At 42.9% G+C, this 19872-nt stretch overlaps 1 protein-coding gene across 5 annotated transcripts in view; it reads right to left on the bottom strand.

Moving 5' to 3' along the window:
• The window catches only part of ATP6V1H (ATPase H+ transporting V1 subunit H), an 81868-nt gene that overhangs the window by 15012 nt on the left and 46984 nt on the right, over positions 1–19872 (bottom strand). For all 5 annotated transcript variants that reach the window (XM_081258740.1, XM_081258739.1, XM_081258741.1 and 2 more), the window contains 3 exons: positions 17961–18014; positions 7284–7381; positions 3388–3580 (listed from right to left, as the gene is read on the bottom strand). In XM_081258740.1, the coding sequence (XP_081114866.1) occupies positions 3388–3580; positions 7284–7381; positions 17961–18014 (345 nt within the window). The remainder of the gene's footprint in view (positions 1–3387; positions 3581–7283; positions 7382–17960; positions 18015–19872) is intronic.

A 19872-nucleotide genomic window follows, 5' to 3' on the forward strand; every position in this document is an offset into this window, starting at 1 on the left:
GTATAAATAAGATTTTTAAATCTTGCTAAATAAACATTAGTAAAATATTCATGCTGTCTTTTCTTAAATCAAACAGAACAACACTTGATCTTTGCCTAGGTTCCACATTAACTTAGAATGCAATTTCTACAGGTGGGCGTTAAAGAGGCAAATTGCTAGTATTTTATGCTTTTATGGAGCGAAAAGGCAGGAAAATAAATACAGATTGTATATTTACTATTGCCAGGCACTTTGTTATTTCGCTGAATTCTTACCCAATCTTGAAGTGAGTTAAGTATCATTAACCACCTTTCACAAGTAGAGAAATCAGCTCTGAGAGTTCAAACCAGTCTCCCAGCAACCTAGTGCTGGGACTCACCCCTAGGCATGTCTACTCCAGAGCCTAAACTCTTGCTAACACACCACGTGGAAAGGAAAATTAGAAAAGGGCTATGCTATTGTAACCCTCAAATTTCCATAAAAAGCAGATAATCAATCTGGAGAGCTCCCAAATCAGGTCAAAAGAAAACTAAGAATCTCAGCCTGGCTTTGTACTTCTTGTGACTTTTTGAACTTTGTATACTGTAAACATTCATCATGGTGACTTCATGAAGTCTCTCCATCAAAGACAGATTCAAACAAAACACAAAGTCCCTGAGAAAAAGTATCTTGTCATATTCATCCTTCCATAATTGGTGTTCAATAAACATCTGATGCATTGAGAGGTGGACAGATAATCCATGAAATGGGGGGTTGGGGAGGAACAGGAAAAAGAAAGGATAGGATAGGATAGAACAGGATAGGGAAGGGGGAGGGAGGGGGAGAGGGAGGGAACAGCTCAAAGGTAGGATCCAGCTAATATCAACAAACACCTCTCACCTACCATATATACCCATATTAGAGGTACCTGCTTCCAATGACCCTTTTATCTAACATAATAATGACAACGTGAAAATCAATGTGAGGAGGAACTAGAGAAGGGACAAAACATGAAGCAAGGTCTGTGGGAAGCTCAGCTAGAACAGCTGCCGCATACATTATGGCAAAGCAGTTTATGTTGGGGGGGTGTAGGGGGAGGGACAAGACAGGGGTCAGGGTTAACAGATATGAGCTACTGTGTGTGAAACATGAGCAGCAAGGACATACTGTACGGCACAGGGAACGACAGCCATTGTTGTGTAGTAACTTTCAATGGAGTATATACTCTAAAAATACTGAATCAACATTCAGTATTGAAACTACTGTAATATTATAAATCAACTGCGATAATAAACAAACAAACAAATAAATAAATGATTTGATAAGACAAATGGCTTGTCTCAAAAAAAAACCAAAAATGGACTTCCCTGGTGGCGCAGTGGTTAAGCATCTGCCTGCCAATGCAGGGGACACGGGTTCGAGCCCTGGTCCGGGAAGATCCCACATGCCGCAGAGCAACTAAGCCTGTGTGCCACGACTACTGAGCCTGCGCTCTAGAGCCTGCAAGCCACAACTACTGAGCCCATGCTCCACAACAAGAGAAGCCACCACAATGAGAAGCCCATGCACCGCAAGGAAGAGTAGCCCCCGCTCGCCGCAACTAGAGAAAGCCCACACACAGCAACAAAGACCCAACGCAGACAAAATAAATAAATAAATAAATAAATAAATAAATAAATTGATTTAATAAAAAACAAAATAAAGCAGCTTATGCTGAGGTTTAGATTAAATCTCAATCTATTACTATAAATTATTAGTATCTGATTTTTTCCTAAACCTCACAGCACTCACTATATTATCTAAATGACACTTATAAAAAAGCATGTAAGTTTTTCAAAACTGAGGGGGAAAGATACAAGTGTGGAGATAGAGGCTATGAAACAAGAGAACAGCTGAAATAAGACCCTGAGTTCTACAGCAGTTCCTCCCACACCTGTATTTCACCTTAAACAAACAAGTCACCTTATTAACCAATTATCAAAAGAAATAATTTTGTGCTACATGTTTACAATCTTCAACATTTGGAAAGATAGATATTTTAACGTAAAAAATACGTTACAGAAAAGGGTAGGTAGATATGAGCTGAAAAAATATGATTCACTTCCATGTTTATCACTCAGGCAACTGTTGATCTTTCTATGTCCCAGAAGTGAAAGTCATACAAAGGGAAAAAATAATAATAATCCAAAACATCTTTCTAGGATAATCTAATTGCAAAGATATTGAATCAAGGATGACTATCTTTCCTAACAGTTCACCAATTAAGAAAATCTATTTTTTTAAAAGAGTTTTCACGTCAACTTCAGGAACAGCTTCCAATTTAGAAAAAAGTCCACACACTAAGAGAAAGTAGGGACTCTCTGTACTCTTGCCCAATATATAATTACTGGAAACATAAATTTGCACATTTTTGAAAGGTGATTTGACATTATCTATAAGAACTGGTAAAAAGTATATTCTTTTTTTTTTTTTTTTGCAGTACGCAGGCCTCTCACTGTTGTGGCCTCTCCCATTGCGGAGCACAGGCTTCGGACGCGCAGAATCAGCGGCCATGGCTCACGGGCCCAGCCGCTCCGCGGCACGTGGGATCTTCCCGGACCGGGGTACGAACCCGTGTCCCCTGCATCGGCAGGCGGACTCTCAACCACTGCGCCACCAGGGAAGCCCAAAAGTATATTCTTTGACTCAGCAATTCCATCTCCAGAACTTACCCAACCGAAATACTCATCAAGGTGGGAAAACATATGTAAAAAAACTGGAAACACCTCACATTTCCATCAACAGGACACTGATTAAATAAACCACTTTACATCAACACAGTAGCATATAACCACTGAAAAGAATACTGAAGATCTACTACAGGAAAATGAAAACACATTTATTATATATTGTTAAGAATAAAGTTATAGAACAGTATTTATAACATGACACCACTCTTATTTTTAAATACAACACAAAGTGAGACACCTATTTATATATTTATCTCTATTTGCTTAGAAAAATCTGAAAGATGTTAATGACTGTATTTGGCAAATGTGGCGTCTAGGCCATTTACGGTTTTGCAATACATCTGCACAACCTTTTATTTTTGATGTGTCGTTGTCTGTCTAAAGAAAGCGTAAGAACTAACAATGGTTAGAAACACAAATTCTAAAGCCAATAGCTTGGATTTGTAGGTCTACCATCTCCCAGCCACTCTTACATGTCACCCATTTAGATGGCTTCCCCCCACCCGTCCGCTCCCCCTGCCATGACTACAAACTGATATTTTACTCCCAGCTCACCAAGATGCCACAGTTCCATAACTACATGGAGAACAAGCAACTTTTCCCCAGCTGCTAAAAGCCCTGAAATATACTCCACGGTAAAAAAAAAAAAATGCCTTACACACACACACACACACACACACACACACACACACACACGTACCCGGAATGCTGCAAGAATGATTCTTGTCACTTTCTCTTTGACCGATTCTTGCAGGATGTCAGACAGAACAGGCATGATGTTGTAGCGTCGCAGGTGTTCACACATCTGAGGACTGAACGCCAGGAGCCATATAGAGAAAATCATCTGATACTGGAGCTGAAAGCCGCACTTGTTGCTCAGAACCCCCAGGATGCTGAAGAGGAACACGCGTGGAGAACACGGTTAGGGTGACAGCACAGCAGCAGAGGAGAAACAACTGATCGTTGTGCGCCGATGCATCAGTCTCTCTGAACCACGTCTCTCCTTCTTCCCCCGAAGGAACCAGCACGCCGGACCCCTGCTCACCGAGGGCCAGTCCTGCACGGCATCACGTAAGCCTCTCTCCAGGGCCTCAAGGACACCACCGCCCTCGCTGCAGGGAGCACGGCCCACAGAGGGAACAGCAGGAGGACCCTGATGGACACTCAAGAAGTAAAAGCCTCAGGACGTGGTGACACAGCGGATGTACATCTCAGGGAAGCCAGACGCTATAATCAAGGTTTTCAGTCTGACTGAAAGGGATCCAAGAGGATCATTTATAGCTTTAAAAATATTTAGGAAACTCGACAGAAAAAAGAGGAAGTGAGTTTGGAAAAAGCCTGTCACGAGTCTGAACTTGAACACAGCCCATCATCAAATTTGGGGTCAGAACCTCAGAAGCTTCGAGTTCAGCCTCCCGTCTCACTGATAAGGAAACTGGGAAAGAGGTGTGAAAATGACAGGTTACACCAAGGAAAGCGCTAAGGAAATTTCCCTGGGGCATGCCTATATTCACACAAGGGACAGAAACCATCAAATCAGACAGCGACCAGAGGGCTTAAAGAGAACTCCAAATCCACAGAACGTACAACACAGAGCGAGCGCTAATGTAAACTTAGTCAGTGAGAACATATCAGTACTGGTTCATCAACTGAAACAAAGGGATCTTCACACTAACACCAGCTGCTGGTAACAGGGAAGACTCTGGGAGGGCAGGCACGTACGGGACTCTCTGTGCTTCCAATGTTTCTGGAAACCTAAAACTGCTCTCAAAAATAAAAGTCTACTAAGAAAATTAAATACATTTTAAATCTAATTTTACGATTTACAACTACTAACTTACTGGAAGGCTTATATTTGTGCCATTTCCCCATTTTTGCGATTTGTATACACTTATAAATTCGCTGAATTGCCCTTAATTTTCTCATGCATGATTTCTCCCTTGAACCTTTTCTACTTTTGGTTGGTACGTAAGGCCTGCTTTTATTTAATATTGATGTCAGCATTCAACAGCAGTCAAAGCACAGCATTTTACACTATCAGCACCCTGGTACCTGGCTTCCTTTGCGCTCTGACTGTTCCACTTGTTAAGGTCAGCCTGCTACACTCTGGGATGCTGTGGCTGACAATTCACTTTCCGCGTTCCCCATTTCTGCTTCCCCCGCTGGCTCGGCGACAGGAGGTGCTCGCGGCTGACTCGGGGATGGAGGAAGAAGGGACCTCTCCTGTTGACCTCCTGTTCCTGCCAGCGTCACTTCGGCACGCCTCTTCACCCGCGGCAGCGGCTGAATTCATCCTGCACGGGCTCTGGCAGGACGAGCGTCCCTGCACCCTCGAGACACTGGCACCCGCCGTCTGGGTGCCCGACCTCAAGCGTGGGGACCCAGCCCCAGCTGAGCTGTATTGTGCCCTCCAGGCCTGAACTTCACTTCATGCAGCCCCTCCTGCAGCCCGTGAATCCTGGCAACTCCAACCTCTTACACTTTGCTCCCCGCTTTAGGGGTAGTAGGATCTCTGACACTTGAGAGTCCCTTTATTTATCTGTTTTCAGAAACCCAGTTCACAAATTTATACCTAGTTTATACCTAGGGAGAATTTAATTTCTTCACATTAAATTAGCTAGGCTGTATATCTCTCAAAGGAAAGGACCACGTATGTTTCCTTTACCCCCCATAATATATGGTATAACGTCACGCAGAGAGCGCAAGAAACACAAACTGTCAAATCCAAGATCAGAAAGGAGGTTAAGGTCCATGACGCCAAAATAACTATTTTGTGCTCTGCTTTTTAATTAAGATTTTTCTTTTTAAATCATGCCAACGCAGGGACTAAGGAGACAAACAGCTGACGACTGGCTGACGTGCACACTTCCTGCTGTTCGTCAGACCCGTGGGCCCCTTGTATCTCACCACGCAATATTTTTTTTCAATCTTACCTTTCATTTATATACTACTTTATACTTTCAAAATACTTCAAATGTCAGGATATAAAGGTTCATAAATGGCCGTTGGATTTGGGGAAGCAATTACCCCAGCAAAAGCCCCCTTTTAGCTCCAGTATTTAAAAAATCAGTGCTAATCTTCAGACTTTCTAGTGAAGTCAAAGCATACTCTTGGTCTTACACGGGCCCAGAAACATTCAGAAAGAGTGTGTGTCATTCGTGTAACCAAGAAGGAAAGAAAGGAAACTATGCAGAGATAAAAAGGTCCTGGGGTCTTAAACCACCAGTCCTCTTCCACTCTCCTCAAACAGGCTATGCTTACAATTTTTTCCCCTCTCAGGATCCCTGCTTGTGATTTGAGGAGCACCAAAAAGGAAAAAAAGAAAACTCGACCCTAAACCAAAGAAATGGCAGAGTAAAAAGTACGTGTTTTCTTTCTAAAAAAGTGAAAAGCTTCAATGACTTTTCTAAATTGCCCTACTATCAGCAAGTTAACATATTCTACCTTTATTAATGCCTGTTCTCAACCTAAAAGTCTCTGTATTAATTTGATTACTACTAACCTTGTTAGTGGGCATTAGCGTATCAAAGTGTGTAGGTTGAACATGGAATATTCTAGATTGTACTTATGCCTGCTCTTGTTGCTAAACCAAATAGTTAATACTGCTTACCATCCTCCAAAATATTAGTGCCAACAATATTTTGAACAGCAGCATTTCGTTAGCCTCAGTCCACTGGACCAAATTCTAGTATTTGAGTTTATTTTTTGAGCAATTATAACTATTTGTATAAACTGGTATTTCATGACTTTTATTCTCTCTTACAGGTCTTCCAAAGAACAAAAAAGAAAATCTACTTTTTGTTTAATAGAATAAAATTCAATTTATCTTGCAATTACAATACAGGTCCATTGGACCTATTTATAAACCTAAGATACACTATGTGATCTTGGTGAGTTTGTTAACTATAATTTGAAGAATCACACTATTTCATCATCCTAGATCTTGTTTCATCATTATTCATCCATTATTCTCAACTATGCTAATAAATATTAAACACTAAAATTATAAGAAAATTGGAGAATGACGGAATCACCTAGAAAGATGATATAATAGTGAAAGAAATAATTATCCTTTCTTATTGTATTGCCCAAAATACTGCATCACTTTTAAGAAAGTAAAAAGACTGGAAACAACATCTGTGTAGTCCACCTTTAAGTTTCTGTGCAGAAGAGAGTTAACGTCATGGTCCGGAGACAGCTATCCTCAGAAAGCGCTGCCTGCAAAGCTGGCCCTTGGCTGGCTTGCGGGAATTTGACTGGTAATCCGTTCTCTACACGGAAACCGAAGTTCTCCGAAACGACAGGGAAAACTAAACTGTGTGCACAAACAAGATGCTTGTGCTTGTGCTGAGCGCCTGCTCTCCTGCTGGAGTCTGGAATGTTCCATACGAGGTAGAGGGAGCCGACCTGACACACCTCCAGGGAAACCGGGGGCCCTGAGTCGCTAGAGAGAGTCTCCTGCACAGAAACCTCACACAAGACATTTAAAAAAAAAAAAAATCTTCTTTTAGATGATTAAATGTATTCATTTCTTTGAAATTGTCAAGGAGAGATGTTTTTAAATGTTATTCCACAGTAAAAATAAAGGGCGCTCACCAGTTCACCCCGTCTGCTTCCACCCAGGCAAAGCGGTACTCGTTGACTCGGAGCATCAGCTGCAGACACCCGGCCACACACTGCACATACTGAGAGCTCTGTGCAGGGAGAAGCACAGTGTTTAAAACCGGAAAGCGCTTCAAGTCACAAGGTCATGCAGATACCAAATTCTGGAGTGGTTTTTACTAGTTTCTTATCACCTGAAAAGTCCAAAAGTCTCAAATATTTTTTCAAAAGTCAATCCTTGTTGCTCTTCTCTCTTCCTCCTAGAAATGAAGCTGACTTCTTTTGCCAAATTAAGCCTACATGGTTCAAGCCCACCGAACACATCCAGTCAGGGAAATCAAGGGACAAAGTAGTTATGCCTTTGATATGGTTTGATAAACAGCTTATTATCTTGCAATGTTTCACTTAGCCCTGAATAGAGGCATGATACAGAGAATACTTCTCTTCATAATTACACAAGTATCAGAGAACAACAATAAAATGAAAGAGATAAGAGTGTATGCTTTGGGCTTCCCTGGTGGTGCAGTCGTTGAGAGTCCGCCTGCCGATGCAGGGGACACGGGTTCATGCCCCGGTCCGGGAAGATCCCACATGCCGCGGAGTGGCTGAGCCTGCGTGTCCGGAGCCTGTGCTCCGCAACGGGAGAGGCCACAACAGTGAGAGGCCCGCGTACCACAAAAAAAAAAAAAAAAAAAAAGTGTATGCTTTGAGACAGGCCCGTATTTGAATGATCTTGAGCAAGTTTCCGAACGTTTTCAATGCTCAGTTTCTTCATCCTTAATGAGGGTCACACCCCCACGCACCCTGAAAGGGACTCTTAGGATTAAGTAAAGTAATTCATTCAGCACAGAGCTAGACATGTCACAGAAACTCAATAAATAAAAACTTAAAAAAACCCCACTATACAGCATATAAAAAGTCTACTTAAACACTTGAAAAAGACTGATTATTTTTGAAACTATCAGTGCAACAGGCACTATGTTAGAGAAATTGAGGTTAAATCTGAAGCTTGAAATAAATAGAACAAATATCCCCAAGAAGTTGCACGCTCCTCCACGTTAGGTAAGCTGGTAGTAACACCTGGCCTGGGCACCTCCCTAAATATTTACCATGAGCCTTATTACATCTGTAAGAAATGGAGGGACAAGGGGAAATTTCAGACCCCAGCCTTAAAGAACATGCTAACAAAAAGAAAAAAGAAAGACAGGAGAGGATCGTGGACGTCATATAAATTCACAAAACCTAATATACATGATGCCACTTCAGCTCTATGTTTTAACTTAAACTAAGTTTGTTAAAACCTAACACTTCAAAGAATTCCAGGCACTCAAATACAAAAACACAATGATATATTTGGTGGAATAATCAAAAGTTATCATGAAAAGGTTATCTTAGATTTTACCTAGAAAGTAGTGAACACAGTTGCCCAAAAGCACACTATATCCAGTAACTTAATTTGCCTGAAAACTCAAAACATTCACAGAAATTAATGACAAAAAAAAAAAAGGGCTTCCCTGGTGGTGCAGTGGTTGAGAGTCCACCTGACGATGCAGGGGACACGGGTTCATGCCCCGGTCTGGGAAGATCCGACATGCTGCGGAGTAACTAAGCCCGTGAGCCATGGCCGCTGAGCCTGCGCGTCCGGAGCCTGTGCTCCGCAACGGGAGAGGCCACGACAGTGAGAGGCCCGTGTACCAAAAAATAAATAAACAAATAAAGTAAATTTTCAGCTCGAAAACAATCTTCCATAATGGGAAAAAAAATATATGTGTTTTTCCAATTAGGTCAGCAGCTAAGTAACCCTTTGTGAAAAGGAGAATTCCACCTTCCTTGTTTAGAGAGAGCCTAAGCAAGGTTTCCACAATAATGAGTAAAAGGCAGCCTAGGGCACTCTCTCCTCTTCCATTTATCATCGATTTCCTCTCAACACGAGAATTTCTTGGTTCACTGTAAGTCTTTTTCTTGTCTGTGTCCATTTACTCTACTATGTTGAAATACATGACACATTTAAAAAATTGATTCTTCGTTGCTAGTTACAGCTTCAGGACTCACATATAAACGAGCATATAAAAGATGCTGCTTCAGCACTATTTACAATAGCCAGGACATGGAATCAACCTAAGTGTCCATCGACAGATGAATGGATAAAGAAGATGTGGCACATATATACAATGGAATATTACTCAGGCATAAAAAGAAAGAAACTGAGTTATTTGTAGTGAGGTGGACGGACCTAGAGTCTGTCATACAGAGTGAAGTAAGTCAGAAACAGAAAAACAAATACCATATGCTAACACACATATATATATATATATGGAATCTTAAAAAAAAAAGGTTCTGATGAACCTAGGGGCAGGACAGGAATAAAAATGCAGACGTAGAGAATGGACTTGAGGACACGGGGAGGGGGAAGGGTAAGCTGGGACGAAGTGAGAGAGTGGCATGGACATATATACACTACCAAACGTAAAATAGATAACTAGTGGGAAGCAGCCGCATAGCACAGGGAGATCAGCTCGGTGCTTTGTGACCACCTAGAGGGGTGGGATGGGGAGGGTGGGAGGGAGGGAGATGCAAGAGGGAGGAGATATGGGGATATATGTGTATGTATAGCTGATTCACTTTGTTATAAAGCAGAAACTAACACACCACTGCAAAGCAATTATACTCCAATAAAGATCTATTAAAAAATAAAAAAAAGATGCTGCTTCTAATGGTACTGATGAACCTAGCTGCAGGGCAGGAATAAAGAGGTAGACATAGAGAATGGACTTGAGGACTTGGGGTGGGAGGGGGAAGCTGGGGCAAAGTGAGAGCAGCATCGCCATACACACACGACCGAATGTAAAACAGTTGGCTGGTGGGCAGCAGCCGCATAGCACAGGGAGATCCGGTGGGCGCTTTGCGATGACCTAGAGGGGTGGGACAGGGAGGGTGGGAGGGAGGCTCAAGAGGGAGGGGATATGTGGACATGTGCATGCATATGGCCGATTCGCTTTGCTGTGCAACAGAAACTAACACGGTATTGTGAAGCAATTATACTCTATTAAAAATTTTTTTACAAAGATGCTGCTTCTAAAACTGCACTCTCTCCTATGATGCACCATGAGACAGTCCAATACCAGTCCAGAAATTATTTTCAAAGTACACAGTGAAGGTAACACTGATAAATGACTGAGTTACTGCCTTCAATTAAACAAAGTAAATTGTATCACTGCCTTACCTTTCTCTCACATTGCCCTGTTAGTCTCATGTACAAAGTTATTCAATGATTTTTTTAGAGGAGAATAGTCAGCCTCCAATCAACCCAAGGAGCCACCGACTCTTCCCCCACACAGAGGTCATTCAGCCACTGCTGGAGAAGACTGACAGCCACGCAGAGCCATCAGGCAGCTGTGCTCCACTCTCGCTGCCATCCCCAGAGCCACGCTCACACCTTCACCTCTACCCTCCTGCCCTGCTCTCTTCCCTTATCTCAGCACTGAGAGAAAAAACGGAGACCATCAGCTAGCGAGTCACTGAGCTGCCAACTTTGCGCCCCCGCAACTGAACGTCCCTGACGGTCCTTCTCACCTCCCTCCCGCTGAGCAGAGGCAGACAGCTCTTCCTGTCCAGGACCACGGCCCCAGCGAGGCCTGTGTCCCACTCCTCCCACACAGCATCGCCTCAGTCCGACCCCTGCCTGTAGCTCCGATCTGTTTGACAGGTTCCCTCTCCTCAGCCCCTCAATATACTCAATCTTTCCCGTCTTAAAATTATCCCTAAACCTTGTACCAATCTCAGCATCTTTCTTCCTCCCAACGCATGAAGTTTTCTTGAGAGAATTATCACCAGGTTCTTACCTCTCTGATACCTTATCACTCCACCAACATGGCAAATGCTAGGATCAGCAGTAACCTTAAAGTGCCAGGTCCAACAGTTACTCTCCCCCAGAGAACCAGACGTCTACCTCCAGCTGCTTCCGGGAAAGCTCTCACCCCTCCTCTCTCCAGCTGAACTGACTCACAGCTCCAATGTTAACTCCACCACCATGAAAGAAAGACAGTAATGTAGCCTAACAGTTACGAACAAAGGCTCTGGAACCAGCCTGCCATGCTCAGCCACTTCCAAGCCGTGTGCCCTTGCATGAGCTTCCCATCTATAAAATGGGGATAACAGGGCACATCACATGGGGTGTGGGGATAATCTCATTAGCTAATACATGACAAGCTGGGCTGAGAACCAGCTGCAATGTGTACTCTCAAACACACAAACCTCCCTGGTAGAGAAAGACTAACTTTACTTCTCAACACATTAAGAGAACATCATTAGGTAAAATTTCCAATATTGCTGAAAATGCAAATTCTCCTATATTATGGTGGAATAATCACAAAAGGAAAACAGCAACTGACAGAATTCACCTTCCTGGTGAAGAGGGTCTCCCAGATCCATATTCTTCAGAATTACAATGTAATTCAAGAAGTGAGGACTTACAAAGCAAGTAGGCAACGAAAGATAAACATAAAAACTGCAGCGACATTGTACCAAAGTAAAACTCATGCTATAACAATGTTTACAGACCAATTCTGAGTATCTATCTCCATAATGCTGGGATTTAAGTACAAACTAAATGAGAAAAAGTAAAGATCATATTCCTCTAAATTTCGGAATCAAGGGCGCTTAAAAAAAAAAAAAAAGACGTCTGCAGTGCAGAGAAAAGCACTTGTCTCAGATGCAGTGGAAACACACGTGTGTCCAGTGGTATCAGCGAAGCACAAAGCTGAGTTTGTAGAACACACCATCGACCAAACTAAACCCCAGAAGCCAGTTTTACATGAAATCCTCCAGGACTGGTGATTAACCAATCCCAAAAGTATTCAATGTGTCATGACTATTAAATGAATCTTTTCTCATAGAACTAAAAAGTGAGTGTGCACATCTTATGTGTGGAATAACTGGAACTCTCCTACTTTGTTGACGATGTGTAAACTGGTTTAGAAAAGTGACTGGACTGCTGGACCTAAATTCACATGTAACCTGTACCCCGGCAACTCCATTCTAGAAGTGCTCCAGGCGTAAGTGGTTACATCTACCAAAGGCCATGTACAAGGATGTTCATAGCAAGCTATTCACAACAGCCAAGAACCAGAACTAACTCAAATATCCATCAATAAGAGTATGGATAATATTCATTTAACAGATTACTACACGGCAATAAAGAGACGAATTACTGCCAAGTGCAACGTGAGTGACTCTCACTGACACGATACTGCACAAGAATTCGGACACATAAGAGTTCACACTGTGTATGGTTCCACTTTTATGGAGTTCAAGGTCAGGCAAAACTAACGCATAATAACGAAAACCTTTGTGGGAGCCGAGGCGAACGCGAGCATTGAGTAGGACACGTGATGTATAAGTGCATTCAGCTGAACATTAAAAAAATCTGTCTATTTTACTCCATGTAAGCTGTAGGGGAACAAAATTTGCCACCTTAAATGGGTCCCTTTGGCATGAGGATTATTTTAGGGTGATTATTTTTTTGAAAGCAGAGGATACAAGAAGTCTGTCTTTTTACCCGCCCCTTAACTGCCTAAAGAACTCAGACAAAGGCCCTGGTCCAGGAAGGGCACTGTCACCAGAGATCTACAAAGAACACGGGTCGGCGCTGGGGGGAGCTGCACAAGGCCGGGAGACCAGAGTCCTCTGTGTGTCCCACTGTCCCTGTGGGCCCAGCAAGCATCTGTCACCAAATATCTGCTTTCCCACCTCCGTGTGAACTGCCTTCTCCCCGCTGAAGTCCCCCCCGGCACCCCCTTCTCCTTCTCTCAGATGCCACATCTGCGGCCTCATATTACGGGGCCCCTGTACATACGTAAGGACATCTGGTTTTCTCCTGTTAATCTGTCTCTCGTCAATTTAATTCTTTGGCCAGACAGAAGAACCCAGAAGGAGCAAAGCGTAATTTTTTCCTCCCCAACCAAGTTATGACATAAAAATAAGTGACCAAAGAAAGGGAGGCAAAGAGGGAGAGAGGTTTTGTCAGGCAGAAGTTCTGCCGATCTACCTTTGGCAAATCACTTTAAACTCTTCAAAACTGTTGTCCCGGGCCTCCCTGGTGGCGCAGTGGTTGAGAGTCCGCCTGCCGATGCAGGGGGACGCGGGTTTGTGCCCCGGTCCGGGAGGATCCCACATGCCGCGGAGCGGCTGGGCCCGTGAGCCGTGGCCGCTGAGCCTGCGCGTCCGGAGCCTGTGCTCCGCAGCGGGAGAGGCCACAGCGGTGAGAGGCCCGTGTACCGCAAAAAAAAAAAAAAAAAAAGTGTTGTCCCATCAATAAAGGAAAGCAACACCAGCCCAATTTTTTAAAAATAGCCCTAAATTAAAAAACAAAAACAAAACCAAAAACCTCTGTTACTCAAATCTGAACTCACATCAGTTAAACACAAAACAACCGTAAGGTACATTATCATCATTATTATCCTTGTCATTATTATTACTTCATATTCAGGAACTAAAACATATATAGTTCAAGAATTCTCTTCAAGTTGGCTTATTAAAAGAGACCCTCTAGTCAATACCCATAAAATACCTATATTAAATTAATACCTAAATTAACTTAAGATAATTTCATCTTAGACTTAAGTCTTACCAAGAAAGTAATTTCACTGTTAATTTACAAATTTCTAAGTCTCCTTCAAGTATTGCTTTCAATCTAGTTTTCTTAGGCGTATAATTTAATTACATGACGGTTGGGATTCTTTATTGTAGGAAAAAATTATTGCAAACTTAAGAAAATATGATTTACTTTATAAATCATTGCTTTGTATGCAACTTCCAAGAACACATCCAATGTACAATATTAGGTTACCTTATTATTGTTATTGATGCTATAGTTTGAAAATGATATGTAACAGCAAGTCTGGTACTGAAATACTTTACCATTGAATTTTCCTCTGCATTGCCAGAATATACACAATCCTTCCAGATATCTGATCAGAAAAGCAAAACTGACAGGTTCTTATCTGCTCTCCTTTTCTTAACATTTATTCTTTGCATATATTTTAATGATCCACAATGTTTAAAACTTACGAATTTTGTGATAAGAGGATACAATGAAGATCATCCAAAAATTGCTTCAGGTAAATAGCAATGCTCTGGAAACCTGCACCAAGACACGTAACTGATTGTGAACTTCTCTGGGTCCTCACAGACTTTACAAATCACAGGCTAGAGGGGACCAGAGTTACATAAGAGGCCTGCACTATGCGAATTCCTGACGCAGCCCCTCATTTCTGCTACTTGGGTAGCACTTTTTATACACTTATGGACAAACAGTGAAGAACCAAATCGTTAAAGCCCTCCAACTCTTCTGAAAGACTGAAAAGTCTTAAATTAAAAACAGAGCCTTAAATTTAAAAGAGTCAAAGCAGTAAAACTACCTTCACATTAACAAGGATATTAGAACTGTCAGAGAAAACAATTTAAGGAATGTGGCCAAAAGCCAAAGAAGCTAAGGTTTCTTTTCCCCCTTTCATTCTAAAATGCTGTTATTACACGCTAAAACATGGATGAATCCTGAAAACATAGGCTAAGTGAGAGAAGCCAGTCACGGATGACCACATATTACGTGACTTGTGTACAGAGAGTGGCCAGAAGAGGTGAATGCAGAGACGGAAAGTAAGTGAGTGGTTGCCAGAGTTTAGGCGAGGGGGTTAGGAATGGGGGTGACTGTTTCGGTGGACACGGTTTCTTTCTGGGGTGTTGAAAGCGCTACAAAATCAGATGGTGGCAATGGTTGCCCAACTCTGTAAATATGCTAAAACCAATGGCAAATGGAAAGATTTTATGGTATGAGAAACAGATTTCAATTAAGCTGTAAACAAACAAACCAAAAAGCCTACAAAAAACTGCAAGTTTACTTGCTCACTCACACGTGCCAGGTTTCCAGGTGCTCAAGAGCCACGTGGGGCTTCCAGAGTGGACACCACAGATATAGAGGACGCTGCCATCACCCCGGAGAGTTCTACTGGACAGAACTGCTCCAGAACGTTAAAAGGCAAAAGATAACATGAGCAACATGGAGAACCTGGCAACCTACTCCCATTACGTACTACCAACGAAACCATGTCCATCCAGCAATAACCGGGGCCGGACCAGGTCTACAACAGAGAACAGGGCGCGGGAGCGGAGAGTTACCACGGTCCCCTGCACACAGGTATGAGAGAGGCTGGACAGAGGGAAAAGAAGGCCCAGATTCTCCTGACTCCTCCAAAGGCTGGGAGAGATCACGGTGTTCCTCTTTTTGTCAGGGCAGCAGCCCAGCAATCGACATCTAAGCCTGGGCGACGTCCTCGGAAAAGTAGAAGATTGATCATTCCCGTGCAAGAGCCAACAAAGAACTGAACAGACAGCTGAAGGTAAGTTAGGGTAAGTACGTGTCATGTGATATAGTTCACTCTTTTTACATTTAGGTAAAAACAACACAAATCATTTTTAGAAAATTTCATTTATATAACGTCATTTAAATAAAAATGTCTGTGATGATCCACTCGTAACTTATGATGATGCTCCTGTGCCATTTTAAAAGTCAAGACTGTTGCATCCCGCTGACTTCCCAGTTTGCTGTGTAAAGCTTTGTTCTGTTTGTTTTATCCTGACATCAAGTCGCAGCAGCACAGAATGCAGCTTTCCAAGCTGCTTTCCTACGCTGTCTGAAAACCTGAAGGGATTTTAAGATATAACGCCGACATTCTTCACAAGTCTGAGTAGGTGAGGCAGCCTGGAGAAGGCCTAAGGCTCCAAGTCCAGTCCAGGTGCCTCAGAACCCTCTCGGTAAGGAATCCGTCTCCTTGGGGGTTCTGCCACCATGAGCGGATGACCTTGGGCAAGCCGGTGTGCCTTTCCAGCCTCATGGCTCATCCCTAAAGCGTGGCTTATGGTAAGACCGATGTCAAAGACGGGCTGTGAATATTCAAGGAGATGTAAATGCAAAACGACTAAAACACTGCCAGGCACACAGGAAGAGCTCCATGCGTACCAGCTACCAGTGCTGACCCCCCTACTGAAACACAAGTATCAAAGAACTGCTAACGCCTCTCTGTCAACTTCTGTAAGTCTGCCTTCCAAGTCGACAGCCTTCTGAAAAAGTAGGAACCTCCAGCAAGAGACAGGGAGTATGTTCAGCTGTGAAGGGCACTAAAGGGAACAGACGGGGACATCAAAAGCCAGCTTTCCGTCACTCAGAATCACCCCTGATGCTAATTCCGTTTGGGATGGACGTGTCTGAGTCGACCAGATAAACCACTTTGACTAACCACTGCCAATTCAATAGATCGGCGTTGCTCTTCCCACACACTGGACAGAAAAGAGCAAAAGAAGAATGTCACGTCACCAGAGCTCGCACCTCACTGCGTGAGCTTTACTAACTTCCAAACACTTTAATAACCACTTAAGTTTATTCCGAAAACACCTTTTAAAAATTTTACAAATAAGTCTAATTAGACAATTTTTCAAATCAAACAATTTTTCAAAATTTCAAACCGGTGGAAAGAAACTCAAGTCATATAAAATAAGGATCCCCAATTTAAACATCTGCTTATGGCTGAATGTCTAGACTTCGAACCTTCCCCCACCCTGGCCCCAAGACTGCTCACTTAGTTCTATACACTGTTCTGATTTCAGAAGACACGTGGCCATTTTCCAGCCTGACACACTATTTGTCAAGTCCCTCGACCCGTGCCCCAAGAGAAGCCCCACTCCTGGCTTTGAGATGGACTGTGTCGCCCTCTCTCATCTACAAGCACACACACAGGGGTGTGGCCTGAGGGTTATGGACACGGACCCTGCGTGGCCCCCACACAGCTTCGCTGAGGTCTAGCACAGGCAGGTGGGAGACACCATCCTCGGAAGGTGCTTTCCGGTTTCCCAGAGATATTCCCAGCAAAGGAAGCTGCATACGCCTCACCTACCTTTTTAACTCTTCCCCCACCTTGCTCTCGGCTGGCGCTAACCACGCTAACCACGCCAACCCATACTTGTCCAAATCTATCGGCAATTCTTGAACTCGTCTGAAGACAGCAAAGTTAAACCACTCCCAACCGGGGGGGATAACCATACCCAGGAAAGGAACTGGGGGGACATGATGAGTTTTAACCTTTAACCTTTGGGCTCTACATAAATGTGGGGCAGGATTGGCCCCAAAAAGGGGCAGGGAGAGTCTGGCCACCACACAGGCCCCCATTAAACCCTGAGCAACTCAGGCAAGTAGTGGGTTTTCGTGCCAGCGGGGAACGGAACTGTTTTCAGCTGCCTGGCGCAGGGTCCGTGTATCCGTCAGATGTTAGCGTTTATGAGACAGCTAAAGTGGTAAGAGAGGAGCTCTGGTTACTCACTCGACTTGTGCATCTGAGTCCAGACTTGCTCTGATTCTCAGGCCTGAGATAAAGCCGCCTGAAGAGAAGAGCAACAGGAAGAGGAAGCCCCACTTCCACCAACAGCAGAAAGCAACCGCACAGCCCAGAAAGGCTTACACACGGCTTTCACAACACCATTAACCCAACTTGAGGTGACACCAAATCCACGATTTACATCGGGGGACTAGGGAACACCTTCAAAACGTTAAATGTCTGTGACTCAAAATAACTTAAATTCAGGGTGTTAGGAGGCCAGTGAACGAACAAGGAATGTACTTACATCGCTTGAAGAGACTGTTCCTGTTTCAACAGCGACACCGCTACCACGCAGTTTCTATTACGAAATAAATAACTTATTACTTAGTTTTGTTTTTAATTTTATCCTACTTCATCAGCTTACGAAAGAGAGCTAAGCAAACTTTATCACTGTTTTCCTAATCCTACTGAATGGAGTATCATCAACTAATAAAAAATGTGGGGATGACACGAAATATTCTAAACGTCGTTACACTCCTCTGGATAATATCTTAATAAATTATTTTAAAAGGAACGATAATAAACTGAATACTAAGTTCCAATTACATTTCATAAGTGAAGCTAGTGCAAATTTCCAAGTCTCAGGATTTACTTCCTGAGTCATTTTTCCAATGGGACAACTGTCTTAAGCCGAACTATCTACACTATACTCTGTGGCAAAGCTTTCAAAACAGGTGCCTGATGATGGGAAGATACTACATGGAACTTAAAATATTAGGTTATCCACAACAATGCTAACACATTATAATGACAATCAGAACCTCACCTGTTACACAGAAATGACTAAAGAAAATTTAAGGTAGAAAGTCAGAAGCTGAATATGCAAGAGAAAAGTGATAATGAATTTCTGAAAGGAAATTTTTATTTTGTTTTATTCAATAACTTATCTACTAAGTGCCAGGCATGAGCCCCTATAACCCAAGTATAACGGTTAAACCATTGGGGAAAAGGCTCCTAAATGTCTCTATAAAGTCAAAGAACAAAATATCCAAATTGGCACCTAATTCAGACTTTTGAAAGTCTATTTCTATTAGAATCATGAAAATGTGGTCCTTTTTATGAGGGAGAAGATGCTTATGATAGAGAAAAAGAGACCTTGCAGATACAGTGCTATCACGAGGCATTTAAGCAAAGTAGAAAATAAAAGCCCGAACAAGCCTCTGCTTCATGCCTGTCACTGCACCCTGATCAAAGGCTGTGGACAAGTGTCTGCCCACAGCAAGGGTGGTAGCCAGCCAGAGCCCAGCGGAAGCAGTGACCAGACTCTGAGGCACGGCTGGACGGGCCTGAAGCCTCTCCCTGGGGCAGGACGTGCAAAGCAGCAACGCCAGACAGTAACTGAACAAGGCCAAAGACTCCGCGATAAAAAGAGCAAGCGCGCTGGAAAGACACAGAAAAGTCTTTAAGAGCGTTTGTCTCACACCAAGTCTAATGAAAAGTGTTCCAGACACTGAAATCTCTGCTTCCACTAGTGACCGGAGAAATATCCCCCCATTGCTGGACATGGTTACAACCACAGCAAATCCTTCTAAAACTAACCAATCATCTGTGGGGCACAGCATAAATGTTACTCCTACGAGGAAAAGTCTAAGATGAAACAACCCAGAGTGTTAGCGGCACACTGCAGCGTGCATTCTTTGCTACCAGATCTCATTTTATGAGTCCAGCTAGCATAGAGTCTTCTTACCACCAGACCATGCCTAACACTGAAGCAGAATGAAGTTTCTTCAAAGGGAGAACTAATCTCATAAGAGGAAAAAAGAAAGCGGGGGGGGGGGGTTACCCCTTTAACTAAGCGCTCTGATCCCAAATGATACACATGTAGAAATAAATACATCTCATCTTCACATATGTATTTTTCATGTTCTAAGTATCTTCTCTTTGAAATACCTCACAAACTCAGTAAAATCTGCAAAACTTGTGGCTCTTGTAAAAATACTTTTAAAAACTAAGCCCAACAGAGTGTTAAAATGTATGCTGTTGACAGAAAAAATAACTGATTTTGTTTCAAGACACTTCAAAATCTCCCTATCCAAACAGAAAAGGTTATGAGGCTCCCCCCACAGAAAGGCAGGCAATGATAAGACAAAAAATAAATCGAAGCAAAATGTCATGGTGTCTCTCTCATACTTCAAATTAAAATCTACTAAAATCAT

This window comes from Mesoplodon bidens (genome assembly GCF_964165515.1).
Source record: "Mesoplodon bidens genome assembly, chromosome: 16".
NCBI lineage: Eukaryota > Metazoa > Chordata > Mammalia > Artiodactyla > Ziphiidae > Mesoplodon > Mesoplodon bidens.